At 48.6% G+C, this 16,242-nt stretch overlaps 1 protein-coding gene across 5 annotated transcripts in view; it reads left to right on the forward strand.

Annotated features, from left to right (window-relative positions):
• Positions 1-16,242, forward strand: part of ARHGEF2 (Rho/Rac guanine nucleotide exchange factor 2) — a 210,371-nt gene that overhangs the window by 93,880 nt on the left and 100,249 nt on the right. For 4 of the 5 annotated variants that reach the window (XM_063946869.1, XM_063946870.1, XM_063946872.1 and 1 more), the window contains exons 6-7: positions 1,728-1,767; positions 2,400-2,529. In XM_063946869.1, coding sequence (XP_063802939.1) covers positions 1,728-1,767; positions 2,400-2,529 — 170 coding nt within the window. Of the gene's footprint in view, positions 1-1,727; positions 1,768-2,399; positions 2,530-7,113; positions 7,226-16,242 lie in introns of those variants that run through there. The other variant, XM_063946875.1, reaches the window with a different exon arrangement.

Here is a 16,242-nt window from a genome sequence, read left to right on the forward strand (position 1 = left end):
CAGTGCACTATGGCAGGTCCCAAACCCATGTCACGTGTTTTGCATGTGTGCTGCTGATACATGTATGTCTGTTGTTCCTGGTGTGGATGATGAAAAAGATTGCTGAAAGGCATTGCACAAACTCCCTGCTTACCAGGAAATGTCTTATTAGACTTATGTCCAGAGAGACACCCCGGGGTATCCGGCCCTGAAAAGATAACTGTAATTACACAATTTAAATGACGACCGCAATGTGTGCAATTTGAATATCAGGAATAAACATTTGCCCCAGTCTCCAGCAGGGGGAGTGCTCACCCCACAAGCTGTGTCAGCCAGCTATTGGGTTACTGTCTCCATGCACAGTATCACACAGTATTCTCTGTCACTAAGGGGGTCATTCCGAGTTGATCACTAGCAGAAAATGTTCGCTGCGCAGCGATGATGCAAAAAATCGGCACTTATGCGTATGCGGTGCAATGCGCACGCGTGTTGTACTAATACAATGAACGATGTAGTTTCACACAAGGTTTAGCGAAGATTTTCAGTCGCACTGCTGGCCGCAGAGTGTTTGACATGAAGTGGGCGTTTCTGGGTGTCAACTGACCGTTTTCTGGGATTGATCGAAAAAACGCAGGCGTGCCAGGAAAAACACAGGCGTTGTTGGGCGAACGCAGGGCGTGTTCGTGACGTCAAAACAGCAACTGAATAGTCTGAAGTCATCGCAAGCGCTGAGTAGGTCTGAAGCTACTCTGAAACTGCACGAAAATATTTTGTAGTCGCTCTGCGATCCTTTCGTTTGCACTTCTGCTAAGCTAAAATACACTCCCAGTGGGAGGCGGCATAGCGTTTGCACGGCTGCTAAAAACAGCTAGCGAGCGATCAACTCGGAATGACCCCCTAAGACCACAGTAATAATGTAACAAGATTTTCCGTCTCACTGACCCCAAATTGTGAAAATCGCACGTTCGTCGTCTGCCAGTACACCTGGCCCAGATAACTAGCCTACCCTTTTTCCAGAATTAGATTGTAAGCTCTACAGCATGGCATCCTCTCATCTTCTGTCTCATTGTTTGCTGCTGTATTGTAAATCATGTTATGTTCACAATGTTTTCCCTGAATTTACAACTTTGTCTTTTTTTTCTTTTTTTATCTTCATGATGAAGCTCTTGTTTGAAAAACTGCAAAATCTCAGAAACTAGTGTTTTTGTTTTGTTTTTAATATTGAGACCAAAACACACTATCATTTAATTACAGTAGGTGGACTTCATCATTTAACTATTTGATCTCTGAAGATCCCAGCCGTGACGGAGATGTTTTATAATAAAGAAAACGTTTGTGTGAATGCTGCTAATACGTTTCATATAACGTTAGTGCTAAATAATATTGATCTATGTTTTATTGCATTAGTATACCATTTTATTAAAAACCATTGTTATTTATATATAAATGATATTATTTTATGTGATATGCTCAGTCCTGATCCCAGTGACTGATCCCCTGACATATGGGTGATTTGCTGCGAATTACAGTACGTGTTACGATATGCGGCCTCACTACACTGCAGACTCCGCGTAATGTAACGTAACTTTTGTCCGCCATTCTCACCTGGCTCCCTCTGTGGATTAATGCCAGACGTTAGGGGTGTCTGGGACCCCAGCTCAGGGGCGACAGCGACCTGGCTAATCCTGTGTGAGCTTTTGGTCTCAGATGTCTGAGTGGCTAAACCCTTCAACTTTGTCTCTCCGCAGATGCGTCTCTCTACTCGAACGGAAGACACCTGAGCAACGGGTAAGTGGCTGATCTACTTACACACCTGAGCCAGCCTGCGTCCCGCTGTGGTGCCCTGCTGGGTCTCCCTGCTAGCCTGGGCTTGACGTCTCCCCCTCCCATCTCAGGATAATTACTACATTTTATATAACCTAATCCTTTATTATTATAATTTACCATTTCCAGGGTCCGTATACAATATACAGGTGTCATAAATTGCAGTTTGCGTATTGTATTCGTGCTTTGCCATCCCGTTACTGCTTTCTATCTGTACCTTTGTACGACGCTGCTTACACGTTGCCCAGAGCCCTCCATAACTGTAATCTGGCTCTGCAGAGCATACTGGCATCAGACGTCCATCCTCACATGGTGCTCTGCGTGTAACATGCCCCCGGCCTGGAAGGTTCCACAGATGGTGGGAATGGCTGCTCTCCTAATGGATGCGGATTAGAAGATTCTGTCCCACACTGTCAGACCCAATCCCTGTCTCAATTAACACTTGGCCCTGCTCTGCCCGGTCATGAGAGCGGGATCTTTGTGTGCCCGGCCCACCTGCGTTCAGCCCACCGTGCTCCCTGGGGCAGCGGCTGGCATATAGGAGTTAACCCTTTCCACATGCTCCTCGGCCACCGATATCTCTGTCTCCTCCTCAGGTTGAGCGCTGTGAGCTGTGGCGAGATCGATACGCTGGAAACGGATGAGAAGGAGAACAGGAACAGAGAGGAGACCCCGTTCGAGAGGACCCTGAGCTTCATCAAGAAGATGGCCGGGGGGAAGAGTAAGGTAGGACACGTGTACCGTAAATAAGGACGTAGGCGCCCGCGTGAGGTGTCATGTAATTGAGGAGGAGGGCGCCCACGTGAGGTGTAATGTAAATGAGGCGGGCGCCCGCGTGAGGTGTCGTGTAAATAAGGAGGCGGGTGTCCGCGTGAGGTGTCATGTAAATGAGGAGGCAGGTGCCCGCGTGAGGTGTAATGTAAATGAGGAGGCGGGCGCCCGCGTGAGGTGTAATGTAAATGAGGCAGGTGTCCGCGTGCGGTATAATGTAAATAAGGACACAAGCGGGCGCCCGCCTCCTTACTTACATTACACTTCACGCGGGCGCCCGCGTGAGGTGTCGTGTAAAAGAATAGGTGGGCGCCCGCGTGAGGTGTAATGTAAATGAGGCGGGCGCCCGCGTGAGGTGTCGTGTAAAAGAATAGGCGGGCGCCCGCGTGAGGTGTAATGTAAATGAGGCGGGCGCCCGTGTGAGGTGTCGTGTAAAAGAATAGGCGGGCGCCCGCGTGAGGTGTAATGTAAATGAGGCGGGCGCCCGCGTGAGGTGTCGTGTAAAAGAATAGTTGGGCGCCCGCGTGAGGTGTAATGTAAATGAGGCGGGCGCCCGCGTGAGGTGTCGTGTAAAAGAATAGTTGGGCGCCCGCGTGAGGTGTAATGTAAATGAGGCGGGCGCCCGCGTGAGGTGTCGTGTAAAAGAATAGGTGGGCGCCCGCGTGAGGTGTAATGTAAATGAGGCGGGCGCCCGCGTGAGGTGTCATGTAAAACAATAGGTGGGCGCCCGCGTGAGGTGTAATGTAAATGAGGCGGGCGCCCGCGTGAGGTGTCGTGTAAATAAGGAGGCGGGCGCCCGGGTGAGGTGTCATGTAAATGAGGCGGGCGCCCGCGTGAGGTGTCGTGTAAATAAGGAGGCGGGTGCCCGCGTGAGGTCATGTAAATGAGGAGGCGGGCGCCCGTGTGACGCATAATGTAAATAAGGACGCTGGCCCCCGTGTGGCGGCACTACGCTGTTGTAGAACAGGTTCTGGCCCTGTTGGGCGTAGTCTGGAGAAGAGGAGGAGAAGTGATGCCTCAGCTTGTCTGTCAGTCAGCGGCGATGGGAAATTCTAGAGTAAATAAGGCTGGGACATCGGCGGTATCCCTTCCCTCTGCTCTGTGGGGGGATAAGGGCACAACGAGGAAATAATATTAATATAAGGCGGGCCACTATGTCCATTTACAGTTTTTACAATTTATCCATTCATTTTAAATTGCGCATTTGAAAGACATATTCAGCCCGACGTATACAGCCAGTGTCTGGGGACGGAATTCTCAGAAATGCGTTGCGTCGGACACCTCGAAACAAACTCGAGCCTCTGCTGTTGCTCATTTTTCTATGTTTGGAAATTCTTGATAAGGTGATGTCACATTTACATCTATTTCCAGAGAATGTAAAAGGAATAGACTTATGTTTCATGCACGGTTACTAACATAGCTTTGTTTTATGGATCAAAGTCAGTGACTTGGGATGTGGCATGGACTTTCACACAAATATGGCAGTATGCAGTGACCCACGTGTGAATCGCTTTTCTGTTTTAAAAGCAGATATAATTAAAGTACTTGAGATCTTTAGCCCACATTTTATGCCTTTTCTACGTGAGCCCTTATATGAATTTATGTAAAGCTGATATAAATTGTGCAATTATCTAAACATGTCTGAAAATGTCTTTGTTAATGTGCTCTAGTATTTTAAACGGTATCTCCACTGAATGATGACGCCTAATTAAAATCCAATCATTTTAATTTAAGACTAATGAGTGAAATTTTCTGCTTAAAATTCAGAAACATACTGTTGTTGTCACAGACGGATACTCCGTAGCAACCTCCGCAACCATGGAGACTATCTCTGGCCTATACTGTTTGTTTCCTTGGCTGAAATGGTTGCTAAGGAATGTCAGCCATTCACAGGTTTTCTCTGTCAAATGGCTGCATCATTGCGTCTGAGTTTTCAGCAGCCCATTTCTGGCAGCAATCCTATTTCAAGTATGGGGATTTATTCCAGATAGCAGCATAACGATTTACTGTTGTGTTAATTTTTCTACTACTTGACTACATTCCACATTATAGCACAGCCGCTTCATGACTGGCGCCAAAGAGAGAATATAACTAAAGATTTTTCTATGTCGATTTATCATGTAATAAATGTTACCAAGCAAAGTTTCAGTATTTTACACTGTATTATCAGTGTGAATTCACTGTGTGTGCAGGTTTACAATGTCTCTACAAGAGTCTTGCACAGCAGCCAGGTCTCTCCTGGTGGTATCTTATTGGCTGAGAGGGTTTGCTGCAGGGTCACTGAGGTGTAGAACGTACTATTGGGTAATTGTGACAATACAGCTGCCTTATTAGCTTAAAGTATATTAAAATGGAAGAGGAAATGTTGTACAGCCAATTAGATACTTATGACTGAATTGGGCACAAATTGCAGCTTACAGATATGTCCTCATACATCTGTCCTTTGTGCGCCATATGGCGAGAGACGCGCGGTGCGATTTAGATGCTCCGCCACGGGTGGCGATTCCTGTTACTATGTACTTTTTCTTGAATTTCCCATCTTGTTCGCCTTGTAGCTGCATACAGAGTGTCTTACACAGAGTCTCGCTTACACCCCTTTTATACCGCCTGAGGCGTCTCGCACACGGGAGCCTGACACAGAAGCTTCCCGGCTGCAACCCGCCTCAGGCCCCTCGCTGCCGCTGCCATTGCCGGGTTGGTGATGTGACGCCGCCCGTCCACAAAGAGTGAACGGAAAAACGCGTTTACACAGCACAGCAATTTCGGTTGAACCCGTGTTCAATACTGCTCGCTACCCGACTTGGAATACCGGATTGCTTGACCCGGATTGTTCCAACTGGCCACTTTTATACCAACCAGCAACACTGGTTATGTGCGCCGATGTGCAATAACCCATGTTGGAAGCTGACGGTGTAAAAGGGGTATTACACAGAGTCTCACGTATACAGAGTCACTTACTGTATATTGGTATATGTATCACATTTTTTAAACTAAAATAATGTATTAAAGGGCGTTTGGAGCAGCGTTTTGTGGAATCTCGTTAATTGGTAACAGATCGCATGTCGCATTGTTGTTGGGGTCCAGACCCTTTGCGGGAGGGGGGGGGGGTGTACAGTCTCAGGGTATTTGTTGGGAATTGCAGAAAGCAGAGTCTCTGGGACAGAGCATACCCGCAAGTACTGGATACATCCCTGCGATGTATTCAATTATCACATTGAGAATTGGGAGGAATTTATCACATATAGCTATACTCCATAGTGTGCCAGGTACTATTTACTAAGCAATGGATAAGTGGGCGGAGATATACTACCAGCCAATTGGAATATGTACTATTTGCCAGGTATCCCTAGCCTATCCCGCACCCGCAGTGCCTAACCACAACACCGTCCACCTTATCTCCAGCCAAGTCTTAATAAATAGACCCCTTAGGATTAGTATTTTGTCACAATGGAAATGATATAACGTTGCAGATTAATCATGAAGATGGCGCAGAAATAGCCCCGTGTGGAGGACAGCTGTGTGTGGGCTCAAAAACCATCACCATTCATCTGACAGATCCGGCTGGGTGATTACTGCGTCCTCACCTGCATGCGGTCATCCCTGACCGCGCTAATTCAGCCATCTCCTACGCTTGCCATATGCAGTAGATGTATGTAAGGTGCGCGGTCACATCTAGCCGGCACCGGCTCGCGAAATCTCCGGTAATACCACCTGTAGCTGCCCTATGTAAGGGTACTTGCTGCCGCAATAAGGACACGTTGAGACAACGTTTTTTTAGCGAGAAGACAACGCAGGAAACAGCGGAAGAAACAGACGGTGATAGTGATCTGATATCTCTGCACTATATCACCGCTGTTTCCCACACTGATAACGGAGATCTGCGAGTACGGGCGTACAATCTGCACAGATGTGGTACATGCAGCCAAGATTTACACTGACAGAAATAATAATTGCCGTTGGGGGGTGTTGAGTTGTTCGGTAAACCCTGACTCCTTTTGGGGCCTATTTATCACAATCCGCATACATATTGCAGTGTGATGAGACTTTTTCTGGGGACTTCCCACAACTTACATTTAATAAATAAGTTTGAGACGCAAGATAATGATGCCAATATACAGTCATTTTTCACGGTAACCTCCGAGCCATGAGCACGATGGACCTCTATAGCGCACGGTGGATTTCCACGCTGCGCGACTGTTTTATAGAGTTGCACTGCTAAATTAATAACACCTGTACGTCCAAGCGCTTATTAGGATGATCAGATGACATGTATGCCTTAAAACTGCGTTACTGCTGTACAAGATTGGCGGTGGTCTCTTTGTAGCCACTACCCATAATCCTCCATCACAGACACCATCTTTCTGTAGTAGTGTCTGACACCGTCATGGGCCGGCTTCTTGGTTTCAACACTAGAGGCTGCTGTGTGGTGGTCTGGCCTGCTCTCGGCCCCTCTCCTCTGCAGAGCGATTGAGGGAGCGTTGCATCAGCCTGTACACAGCGATGTGGCATTTCCTGCCAGCCGGCAGTGGCGAGGCCAAGTACTCACACCCACAGCCTCCAATTACTGAGGCTTGTGTAATGAGCGTGTGATTCTGGGAAATGTCCTGCCCTCTCCTGTACTCCAGGATAACGAGGAACTCCGCAGCAAAAGGTTATTTCTTTACTGTAATGCTAAGTTTTGTCTCCCTGTACTGTCCTTTGTACGACGCTGCGAAACACTTGTGGCGCCTTATAAATAAAATGTAATAATAATAAATATGCTTGGTTTAATGTGATGTCATGGCGCTAATACCCTCCCCATGCTGGCAGGCAATTGTCAGGGACAGGCGCTCGGTCTACGTCCACACGCTGCGAATGAGACGAATCAGTTCCGTGCGATCGCATATTTGTAGACTAGAAACTCTGCAACTCAAAATCAGGCCCTGTTGTCAGCCGAGCCAATATTCAGCCGATCAGTAGATTAATTGAGACCTCATGACATCGCTGAGGTACAAAGTGCCTCATGCCTCAGTGTTGTCACTAAATCAGAAGTGGCTGGATGTTTGTTTAGCCCTCAGAATAGGTGCCTGGCGTGTGTGTAAGTGACGGTTGTGTAGCCAGTAGCTGGTTTGTCCGCGTTATGGATGTTCTCTGTGACTGGACAGGAAAATACGGACACAGATCCATAACTCCTCTGGCAGGGCGTCGTCCTGTTAGATTGCCGACACCTAAAGGCATCACTTATCGGCTGACACCACCATACCGGATAACACACACTCTACAGCATGGGTATTCAATATGCGGCCCACCGGCTGCTGTGGAACTGCACATCCCAGCATACCCTAATAGCAGAACAGTGGCGGGGCATGCTGGAATGTGTAGTTCCACAGCAGCAGGATTGTCTCATGTGGAATAACCTGAGAAAACACTTTGTAATACGGCACTAACACAAATGGTCATAAAACGGCAGCAATTCACATTTTATTTCTATAAATACAAAGTGGAGTTTAATTTAGGAAATCTCTATAAAAAAATTAAATTGCATTATTATGTTGTGGATTGGAAAAGGCAAAAATGCTGATCAGAACAATTGTAATCAGGTTTGGTGATTAGTTGTATAATTTATTCTTTTCTTTTACTCTTGTTTCCAACCGTCATTGTTCCTTTAATTATTCTCGCCCTAAGACTTTATTGGCAGGGACAGAGAACTCGGATAAAAATAAATCCAATTTTTTGGACTATGATTGGTTTCCAAGTTTGAGATACTCTGCAGAATATACTAAGGGTTAGACGGGACAGAGCAATGTTCTGCAGATCATTAGAAAGGTCGGTAAAGTAATAATCTGCAGGATATATCACTATGTACCTGTCAGAGGGTAGATGGGACAGAGCAATGTTCTGCAGAGCTCTAAAAAGCTCAGTAATGGTAATAATCTGCGGAATATATCACTATGTACCTGTCGGGGGATAAATAGGACAGAGCAATGTTCTGCAGATCACTAGAAAGGTCAGTAATGGTAATAATCTGCAGAGTATATCACTATGTACCTGTCAGGGGGTAGATGGGACAGAGAAATGTTCTGCAGATCACTAGAGAGGTCAGTAATGTAATAATCTGCAGAATATATCACTATGTACCTGTCAGGGGGGAGATGTACAGAGCAATGTTCTGCAGATCACTAGAGAGGTCATTAATGTAATGATCTGCAGGGTATATCATTATGTAGCTGTCAGGGTGTAGATGGGACAGAGCAATGTTCTGCAGATCACTAGAGAGGCCAGTAATGTAATAATCTGCAGAATCTATCACTATGTACCTGTCAGGGGGTAGATGGGACAGAGCAATGTTCTGCAGATCACTAGAGAGGTCAGTAATGTAATAATTTGCAGGATATATCACTATGTACCTGTCAGGGGGTAGATGGGACAGAGCAATGTTCTGCAGATCACTAGAGAGGCCAGTAATGTAATAATCTGCAGAATCTATCACTATGTACATGTCAGGGGGTAGATGGGACAGAGCAATGTTCTGCAGATCACTAGAGAGGTCAGTAATGTAATAATTTGCAGTGTACAGTAGAAAAGTGAAGCGGATGGTCTGCAGACATGAGGGCCTAGATGGCGCATAGTATATATACATTGACGGTCTTGGTTACGGGAACAGAATAAAGCCTATCTCCCCCTTACTCTGTGCGTTCAGCTCCTGGCACTTGCCTCCCCCCGCAGCTGTGCTCCCCCCCTCCCCCCCCCCCCGCGCGTCTCTATCCTTTACAGAACACAAGCTGTGCACACACAGATACACTACAACACTCTTATTTGTGTCACTTGTTTTGTTCCAGAGCTGATAATGCATTCGTCAAAATGACTGTGTAAATGCAAGACTCTAGGAGGGAATGACTGACACCCTCCGCCGCCCCCTCCCCCGGCGGCTTCATCTCTGGTCCCCTAGTCGCCTATCTCATGAAAACAGTTGCAGGTTGGGAGGAAGTTGGTTGAGGGGATGCAGGACATGATCCTCTTCCTGCCCGACAAGAATGACAAGCTGAGAGGGTCGGACGCGGCTGGTTCTGCTGTGCCATATCACTTGTATTGCGCCTTTCCTGTTCGGGAAAACCGTGCACCACAATGACTGAGCGACCAAATATCTCCTGCGGCTCTCGGCCTAATGAGATAACAGCAGAGGGTGGGGGCAAAATGGCTATTCAAATGTTCCACCCAAAAGTCCCTCTTTTATCAACCATTTCCCTAAAACACAAGATCAGCGCTCACTTGACTTGCAAAATATAAGGCAAGACGCCCAATGCCGGCTTCCATATTTCTGTGAGAATCCGTCCCTCAGCCCGTGTGTCATCTATAGAGCTAGACGATTGGATATCTGACATTTATTCTGTTACTCGTGTTAGACAAGAAAGTAGATTGTCTGGGTTGATTTGTATTTGTATAGCGCCATCCTATACCATAGGGTACGTGCCAATGGGGGAGTTAGACTGTATAAGGAGGGCAATTACCTACAGCCTGAGAGCCCTTTAATCCCCAGGCACACCGCACACATCTAATCCTGTTCTGATAATCACTAAATATAATATTAATCTGATAGCGCTAATGGAGAACGTTTATGTTGCAGGAGACGGGATAATCCGGTGAGGGATTAGGCTCCCCCGGTGCATGCTGAGTGTGTAACAACCATCGATTATCTGCCTCTGTGCATTCAGTTGTGTTCTCACAGACTTTTGGCTTTGGTGCTCCTCAAGCATTTATACCACGTTGTAGTAACAGCAGAAGTCCCTCCCCCCCTCGGATCCTGTGTGCATGGTACATGGTCACTCCTGCAGGTTATACCTGGCACCTTCTAGTTCTGCCAGTCCTGCAATGCCCCCTGATCTCTTTATCGTGTCCTTCCCCCTACCTTTCCTATCTTCCAGCCCTGTAGGTTATCCCTGCGCTGACTATGCTTTCCTTCTCTGTGTCCCTCCTTTTCATCTCCTGTCTCTTTCTCTCCATCTCTGTCTACCTGTTCCCACATAGTGCGGTTGCTATGGCAGTCCCAGAATAATGTGCATTTCTGCTGCCAGACTGTTGTACATTTGCTGAGAGCTGAGGAGGGAGGGGATGTGGCCGTTGTAGAGGTGAGGGAGAGCTAAAGGTGTGGGCGACGGGGGTTGATGGCGAAGGAGAGGTGCGGTGAGGAGGAACACATTGGGAGAGGGAGAATTTGGAAGGTGCGAGTGAGGAGGGAAGGACTAGGGGGTGAGTGAGCGAGGAGACTTGGTAGTTATAGATGGAAAGTGTGAGATGAAGAAAGGGTAAAGAGGGATCAAGGCAAATGTGAGAGGCAGGAATGCTAATTGCAGGGAGGATGAGGAGGTGATGGGGTGAGAGGTATGATGGTGGGGGTGTGAAGGAAATGAAGAGAGTTAAGTGAGGAAGATCAGAGGGATGAGGTGTATGGAGGGTGGGGAGGAAGAACACTGGGAGGAAGTGAAGAGAGGTGACGGGATGTGGTGGGGAAGAGAGGCATGGGTAGGGTGAGTGAGGAGGAAGGAGTGATGGGGTGTATGTTGGGGAAGAGAGGCATGGTTTGTGTGAGTGAGGAGGAAGGAGTGATGGGGTGTATGTTGGGGAAGAGAGGCATGGTTAGGGTGAGTGAGGAGGAAGGAGTGATGGGGTGTATGTTGGGGAAGAGAGGCATGGTTAGGGTGAGTGAGAAGGAAGGAGTGATGAGGTGTATGTTGGGGAAGAGAGGTATAGTTAAAGTGAGTTAGGAGGAAGGAGTGATGGGGTGTATGTTGGGGAAGAGAGGTATGGTTAGGGTGAGTGAGGAGGAAGGAGTGATGGGGTGTATGTTGGGGAAGAGAGGCATGGTTAGGGTGAGTGAGGAGGAAGGAGTGATGAGGTGTATGATGGGGAAGAGAGGCATGGTTAGGGTGAATGAGGAGGAAGGAGTGATGGGGTGTATGTTGGGGAAGAGAGGCATGGTTAGGGTGAGTGAGGAGGAAGGAGTGATGGGGTGTATGTTGGGGAAGAGAGGCATGGTTAGGGTGAGTGAGGAGGAAGGAGTGATGAGGTGTATGTTGGGGAAGAGAGGTATGGTTAGGGTGAGTGAGGAGGAAGGAGTGATGGGGTGTATGTTGGGGAAGAGAGTTATGGTTAAAGTGAGTTAGGAGGAAGGAGTGATGGGGTGTATGTTGGGGAAGAGAGGTATGGTTAGGGAGAGTGAGGAGGAAGGAGTGATGAGGTGTATGTTGGGGAAGAGAGGTATGGTTAGGGTGAGTGAGGAGGAAGGAGTGATGAGGTGTATGTTGGGGAAGAGAGGTATGGTTAGGGTGAGTGAGGAGGAAGGAGTGATGGGGTGTATGTTGGGGAAGAGAGGTATGGTTAAAGTGAGTGAGGAGGAAGGAGTGATGAGGTGTATGTTGGGGAAGAGAGGCATGGTTAGGGTGAGTGAGTAGGAAGGAGTGATGAGGTGTATGTTGGGGAAGTGAGGCATGGTTTGGGTGAATGAGGAGGAAGGAGTGATGAGGTATATGGTGGGGAAGGGAGGCATGGTTAGGGTGAGTGAGTAGGAAGGAGTGATGAGGTGTATGTTGGGGAAGAGAGGCATAGTTAGGGTGAGTGAGTAGGAAGGAGTGATGAGGTGTATGTTGGGGAAGTGAGGCATGGTTTGGATGAATGAGGAGGAAGGAGTGATGAGGTATATGGTGGGGAAGAGAGGCATGGTTAGGGTGAGTGAGGAGGAAGGAGTGATGGGGTGTATGTTGGGGAAGTGAGGCATGGTTTGGGTGAATGAGGAGGAAGGAGTGATGAGGTATATGGTGGGGAAGAGAGGCATGGTTAGGGTGAGTGAGTAGGAAGGAGTGATGAGGTGTATGTTGGGGAAGAGAGGCATGGTTAAAGTGAGTGAGGAGGAAGGAGTGATGAGGTGTATGTTGGGGAAGAGAGGCATGGTTAGGGTGAGTGAGTAGGAAGGAGTGATGGGGTGTATGTTGGGGAAGAGAGGCATGGTTAAAGTGAGTGAGGAGGAAGGAGTGATGAGGTGTATGTTGGGGAAGAGAGGCATGGTTAGGGTGAGTGAGTAGGAAGGAGTGATGGGGTGTATGTTGGGGAAGAGAGGCATGGTTTGGGTGAGTGAGGAGGAAGGAGTGATGGGGTGTATGTTGGGGAAGAGAGGCATGGTTTGGGTGAGTGAGGAGGAAGGAGTGATGAGGTGTATGATGGGGAAGAGAGGCATGGTTAGGGTGAGTGAGGAGGAAGGAGTGATGAGGTGTATAATGGGGAAGAGAGGCATGGTTTGGGTGAGTGAGGAGGAAGGAGTGATGAGGTGTATGTTGGGGAAGAGAGGCATGATTTGGGTGAGTGAGGAGGAAGGAGTGATGAGGTGTATGTTGGGGAAGAGAGGCATGGTTAGGGTGAGTGAGTAGGAAGGAGTGATGAGGTGTATGTTGGGGAAGTGAGGCATGGTTTGGGTGAATGAGGAGGAAGGAGTGATGAGGTATATGGTGGGGAAGAGAGGCATGGTTAGGGTGAGTGAGTAGGAAGGAGTGATGGGGTGTATAATGGGGAAGAGAGGCATGGTTAAGGTGAGTGAGGAGGAAGGAGTGATGAGGTGTATGATAGGGAAGTGAGGCATGGTTAGGGTGAATGAGGAGGAAGGAGTGATGAGGTGTATGTTGGGGAAGAGAGGCATGGTTTGGGTGAGTGAGGAGGAAGGAGTGATGAGGTGTATAATGGGGAAGAGAGGCATGGTTAAGGTGAGTGAGGAGGAAGGAGTGATGGGGTGTATGTTGGGGAAGAGAGGTATGGTTAGGGTGAGTGAGGAGGAAGGAGTGAGGAGGTGTATGTTGGGGAAGAGAGGCATGGTTTGGGTGAGTGAGGAGGAAGGAGTGATGAGGTGTATGATGGGGAAGAGAGGCATGGTTAGGGTGAGTGAGGAGGAAGGAGTGATGAGGTGTATAATGGGGAAGAGAGGCATGGTTTGGGTGAGTGAGGAGGAAGGAGTGATGAGGTGTATGTTGGGGAAGAGAGGCATGGTTTGGGTGAGTGAGGAGGAAGGAGTGATGGGTGTATGTTGGGGAAGAGAGGTATGGTTAGGGTGAGTGAGGAGGAAGGAGTGATGAGGTGTATGATGGGGAAGAGAGGCATGGTTAAGGTGAGTGAGGAGGAAGGAGTGATGGGGTGTATGTTGGGGAAGAGAGGCATGGTTAGGGTGAGTGAGGAGGAAGGAGTGATGAGGTGTATAATGGGGAAGAGAGGCATGGTTAAGGTGAGTGAGGAGGAAGGAGTGATGAGGTGTATGATAGGGAAGTGAGGCATGGTTAGGGTGAGTGAGGAGGAAGGAGTGATGGGGTGTATGTTGGGGAAGAGAGGCATGGTTAGGGTGAGTGAGGAGGAAGGAGTGATGAGGTGTATGTTGGGGAAGAGAGGTATGGTTAGGGTGAGTGAGGAGGAAGGAGTGATGGGGTGTATGTTGGGGAAGAGAGGTATGGTTAAAGTGAGTTAGGAGGAAGGAGTGATGGGGTGTATGTTGGGGAAGAGAGGGTATGGTTAGGGTGAGTGAGGAGGAAGGAGTGATGAGGTGTATGATGGGGAAGAGAGGCATGGTTAAGGTGAGTGAGGAGGAAGGAGTGATGGGGTGTATGTTGGGGAAGAGAGGCATGGTTAGGGTGAGTGAGGAGGAAGGAGTGAGGAGGTGTATGTTGGGGAAGAGAGGCATGGTTTGGTTGAGTGAGGAGGAAGTAGTGATGAGGTGTATGTTAGGGAAGAGAGGTATGGTTAGGGTGAGTGGGGAGGAAGGAGTGAGGAGGTGTATGTTGGGGAAGAGAGGCATGGTTAGGGTGAGTGAGGAGGAAGGAGTGATGAGGTGTATAATGGGGAAGAGAGGCATGGTTTGGGTGAGTGAGGAGGAAGGAGTGATGAGGTGTATGATGGGGAAGAGAGGCATGGTTAGGGTGAGTGAGGAGGAAGGCTGTTGGAAAGGAGTGATGAGGTGTATGTTAGGTAAGAGAGGCATGGTTAGGGTGAGTGAGGAGGAAGGATGTTGGAAAGGAGTGATGAGGTGTATGTTGGGGAAGAGAGGCATGGTTAGGGTGAGTGAGGAGGAAGGCTGTTGGAAAGGAGTGAGGAGGTGTATGTTGGGGAAGAGAGGCATGGTTAGGGTGAGTGAGGAGGGAGTGATGGGGTGTATGGTGGGGAAGAGAGGCATGGTTTGGGTGAGTGAGGAGGAAGGAGTGATGGGGTGTATGTTGGGGAAGAGAGGCATGGTTAGGGTGAGTGAGGAGGAAGGAGTGATGAGGTGTATGTTGGGGAAGAGAGGCATGGTTTGGGTGAGTGAGGAGGAAGGAGTGATGAGGTGTATGTTGGGGAAGAGAGGCATGGTTAGGGTGAGTGAGGAGGAAGGAGTGATGGGGTGTATGTTGGGGAAGAGAGGCATGGTTAGGGTGAGTGAGGAGGAAGGAGTGAGGAGGTGTATGTTGGGGAAGAGAGGCATGGTTAAAGTGAGTGAGGAGGAAGGAGTGATGAGGTGTATGTTGGGGAAGAGAGGCATGGTTAGGGTGAGTGAGTAGGAAGGAGTGATGAGGTGTATGTTGGGGAAGTGAGGCATGGTTTGGGTGAATGAGGAGGAAGGAGTGATGAGGTATATGGTGGGGAAGAGAGGCATGGTTAGGGTGAGTGAGGAGGAAGGAGTGATGAGGTGTATAATGGGGAAGAGAGGCATGGTTAAGGTGAGTGAGGAGGAAGGAGTGATGAGGTGTATGATAGGGAAGTGAGGTATGGTTAGGGTGAATGAGGAGGAAGGAGTGATGAGGTGTATGTTGGGGAAGAGAGGCATGGTTTGGGTGAGTGAGGAGGAGGAAGGAGTGATGAGGTGTATAATGGGGAAGAGAGGCATGGTTAAGGTGAGTGAGGAGGAAGGAGTGATGGGGTGTATGTTGGGGAAGAGAGGTATGGTTAGGGTGAGTGAGGAGGAAGGAGTGATGAGGTGTATAATGGGGAAGAGAGGCATGGTTTGGGTGAGTTAGGAGGAAGGAGTGATGAGTTGTATGTTGGGGAAGAGAGGCATGGTTTGGGTGAGTGAGGAGGAAGGAGTGATGGGGTGTATGTTGGGGAAGAGAGGCATGGTTTGGGTGAATGAGGAGGAAGGAGTGATGGGGTGTATGTTGGGGAAGAGAGGTATGGTTAGGGTGAGTGAGGAGGAAGGAGTGAGGAGGTGTATGTTGGGGAAGAGAGGCATGGTTTGGGTGAGGAAGGAGGAAGGAGTGATGAGGTGTATGTTGGGGAAGAGAGGCATGGTTTGGGTGAGTTAGGAGGAAGGAGTGATGAGGTGTATGTTAGGGAAGAGAGGTATGGTTAGGGTGAGTGGGGAGGAAGGAGTGAGGAGGTGTATGTTGGGGAAGAGAGGCATGGTTAGGGTGAGTGAGGAGGAAGGAGTGATGAGGTGTATAATGGGGAAGAGAGGCATGGTTTGGGTGAGTGAGGAGGAAGGAGTGATGAGGTGTATGATGGGGAAGAGAGGCATGGTTAGGGTGAGTGAGGAGGAAGGCTGTTGGAAAGGAGTGATGAGGTGTATGTTAGGTAAGAGAGACATGGTTAGGGTGAGTGAGGAGGAAGGATGTTGGAAAGGAGTGATGAGGTGTATGTTGGGGAAGAGAGGCATGGTTAGGGTGAGTGAGGAGGAAGGCTGTTGGAAAGGAG

Source organism: Pseudophryne corroboree, chromosome 12 (genome assembly GCF_028390025.1).
Source record: "Pseudophryne corroboree isolate aPseCor3 chromosome 12, aPseCor3.hap2, whole genome shotgun sequence".
Classification (NCBI taxonomy): Eukaryota; Metazoa; Chordata; class Amphibia; order Anura; family Myobatrachidae; genus Pseudophryne; species Pseudophryne corroboree.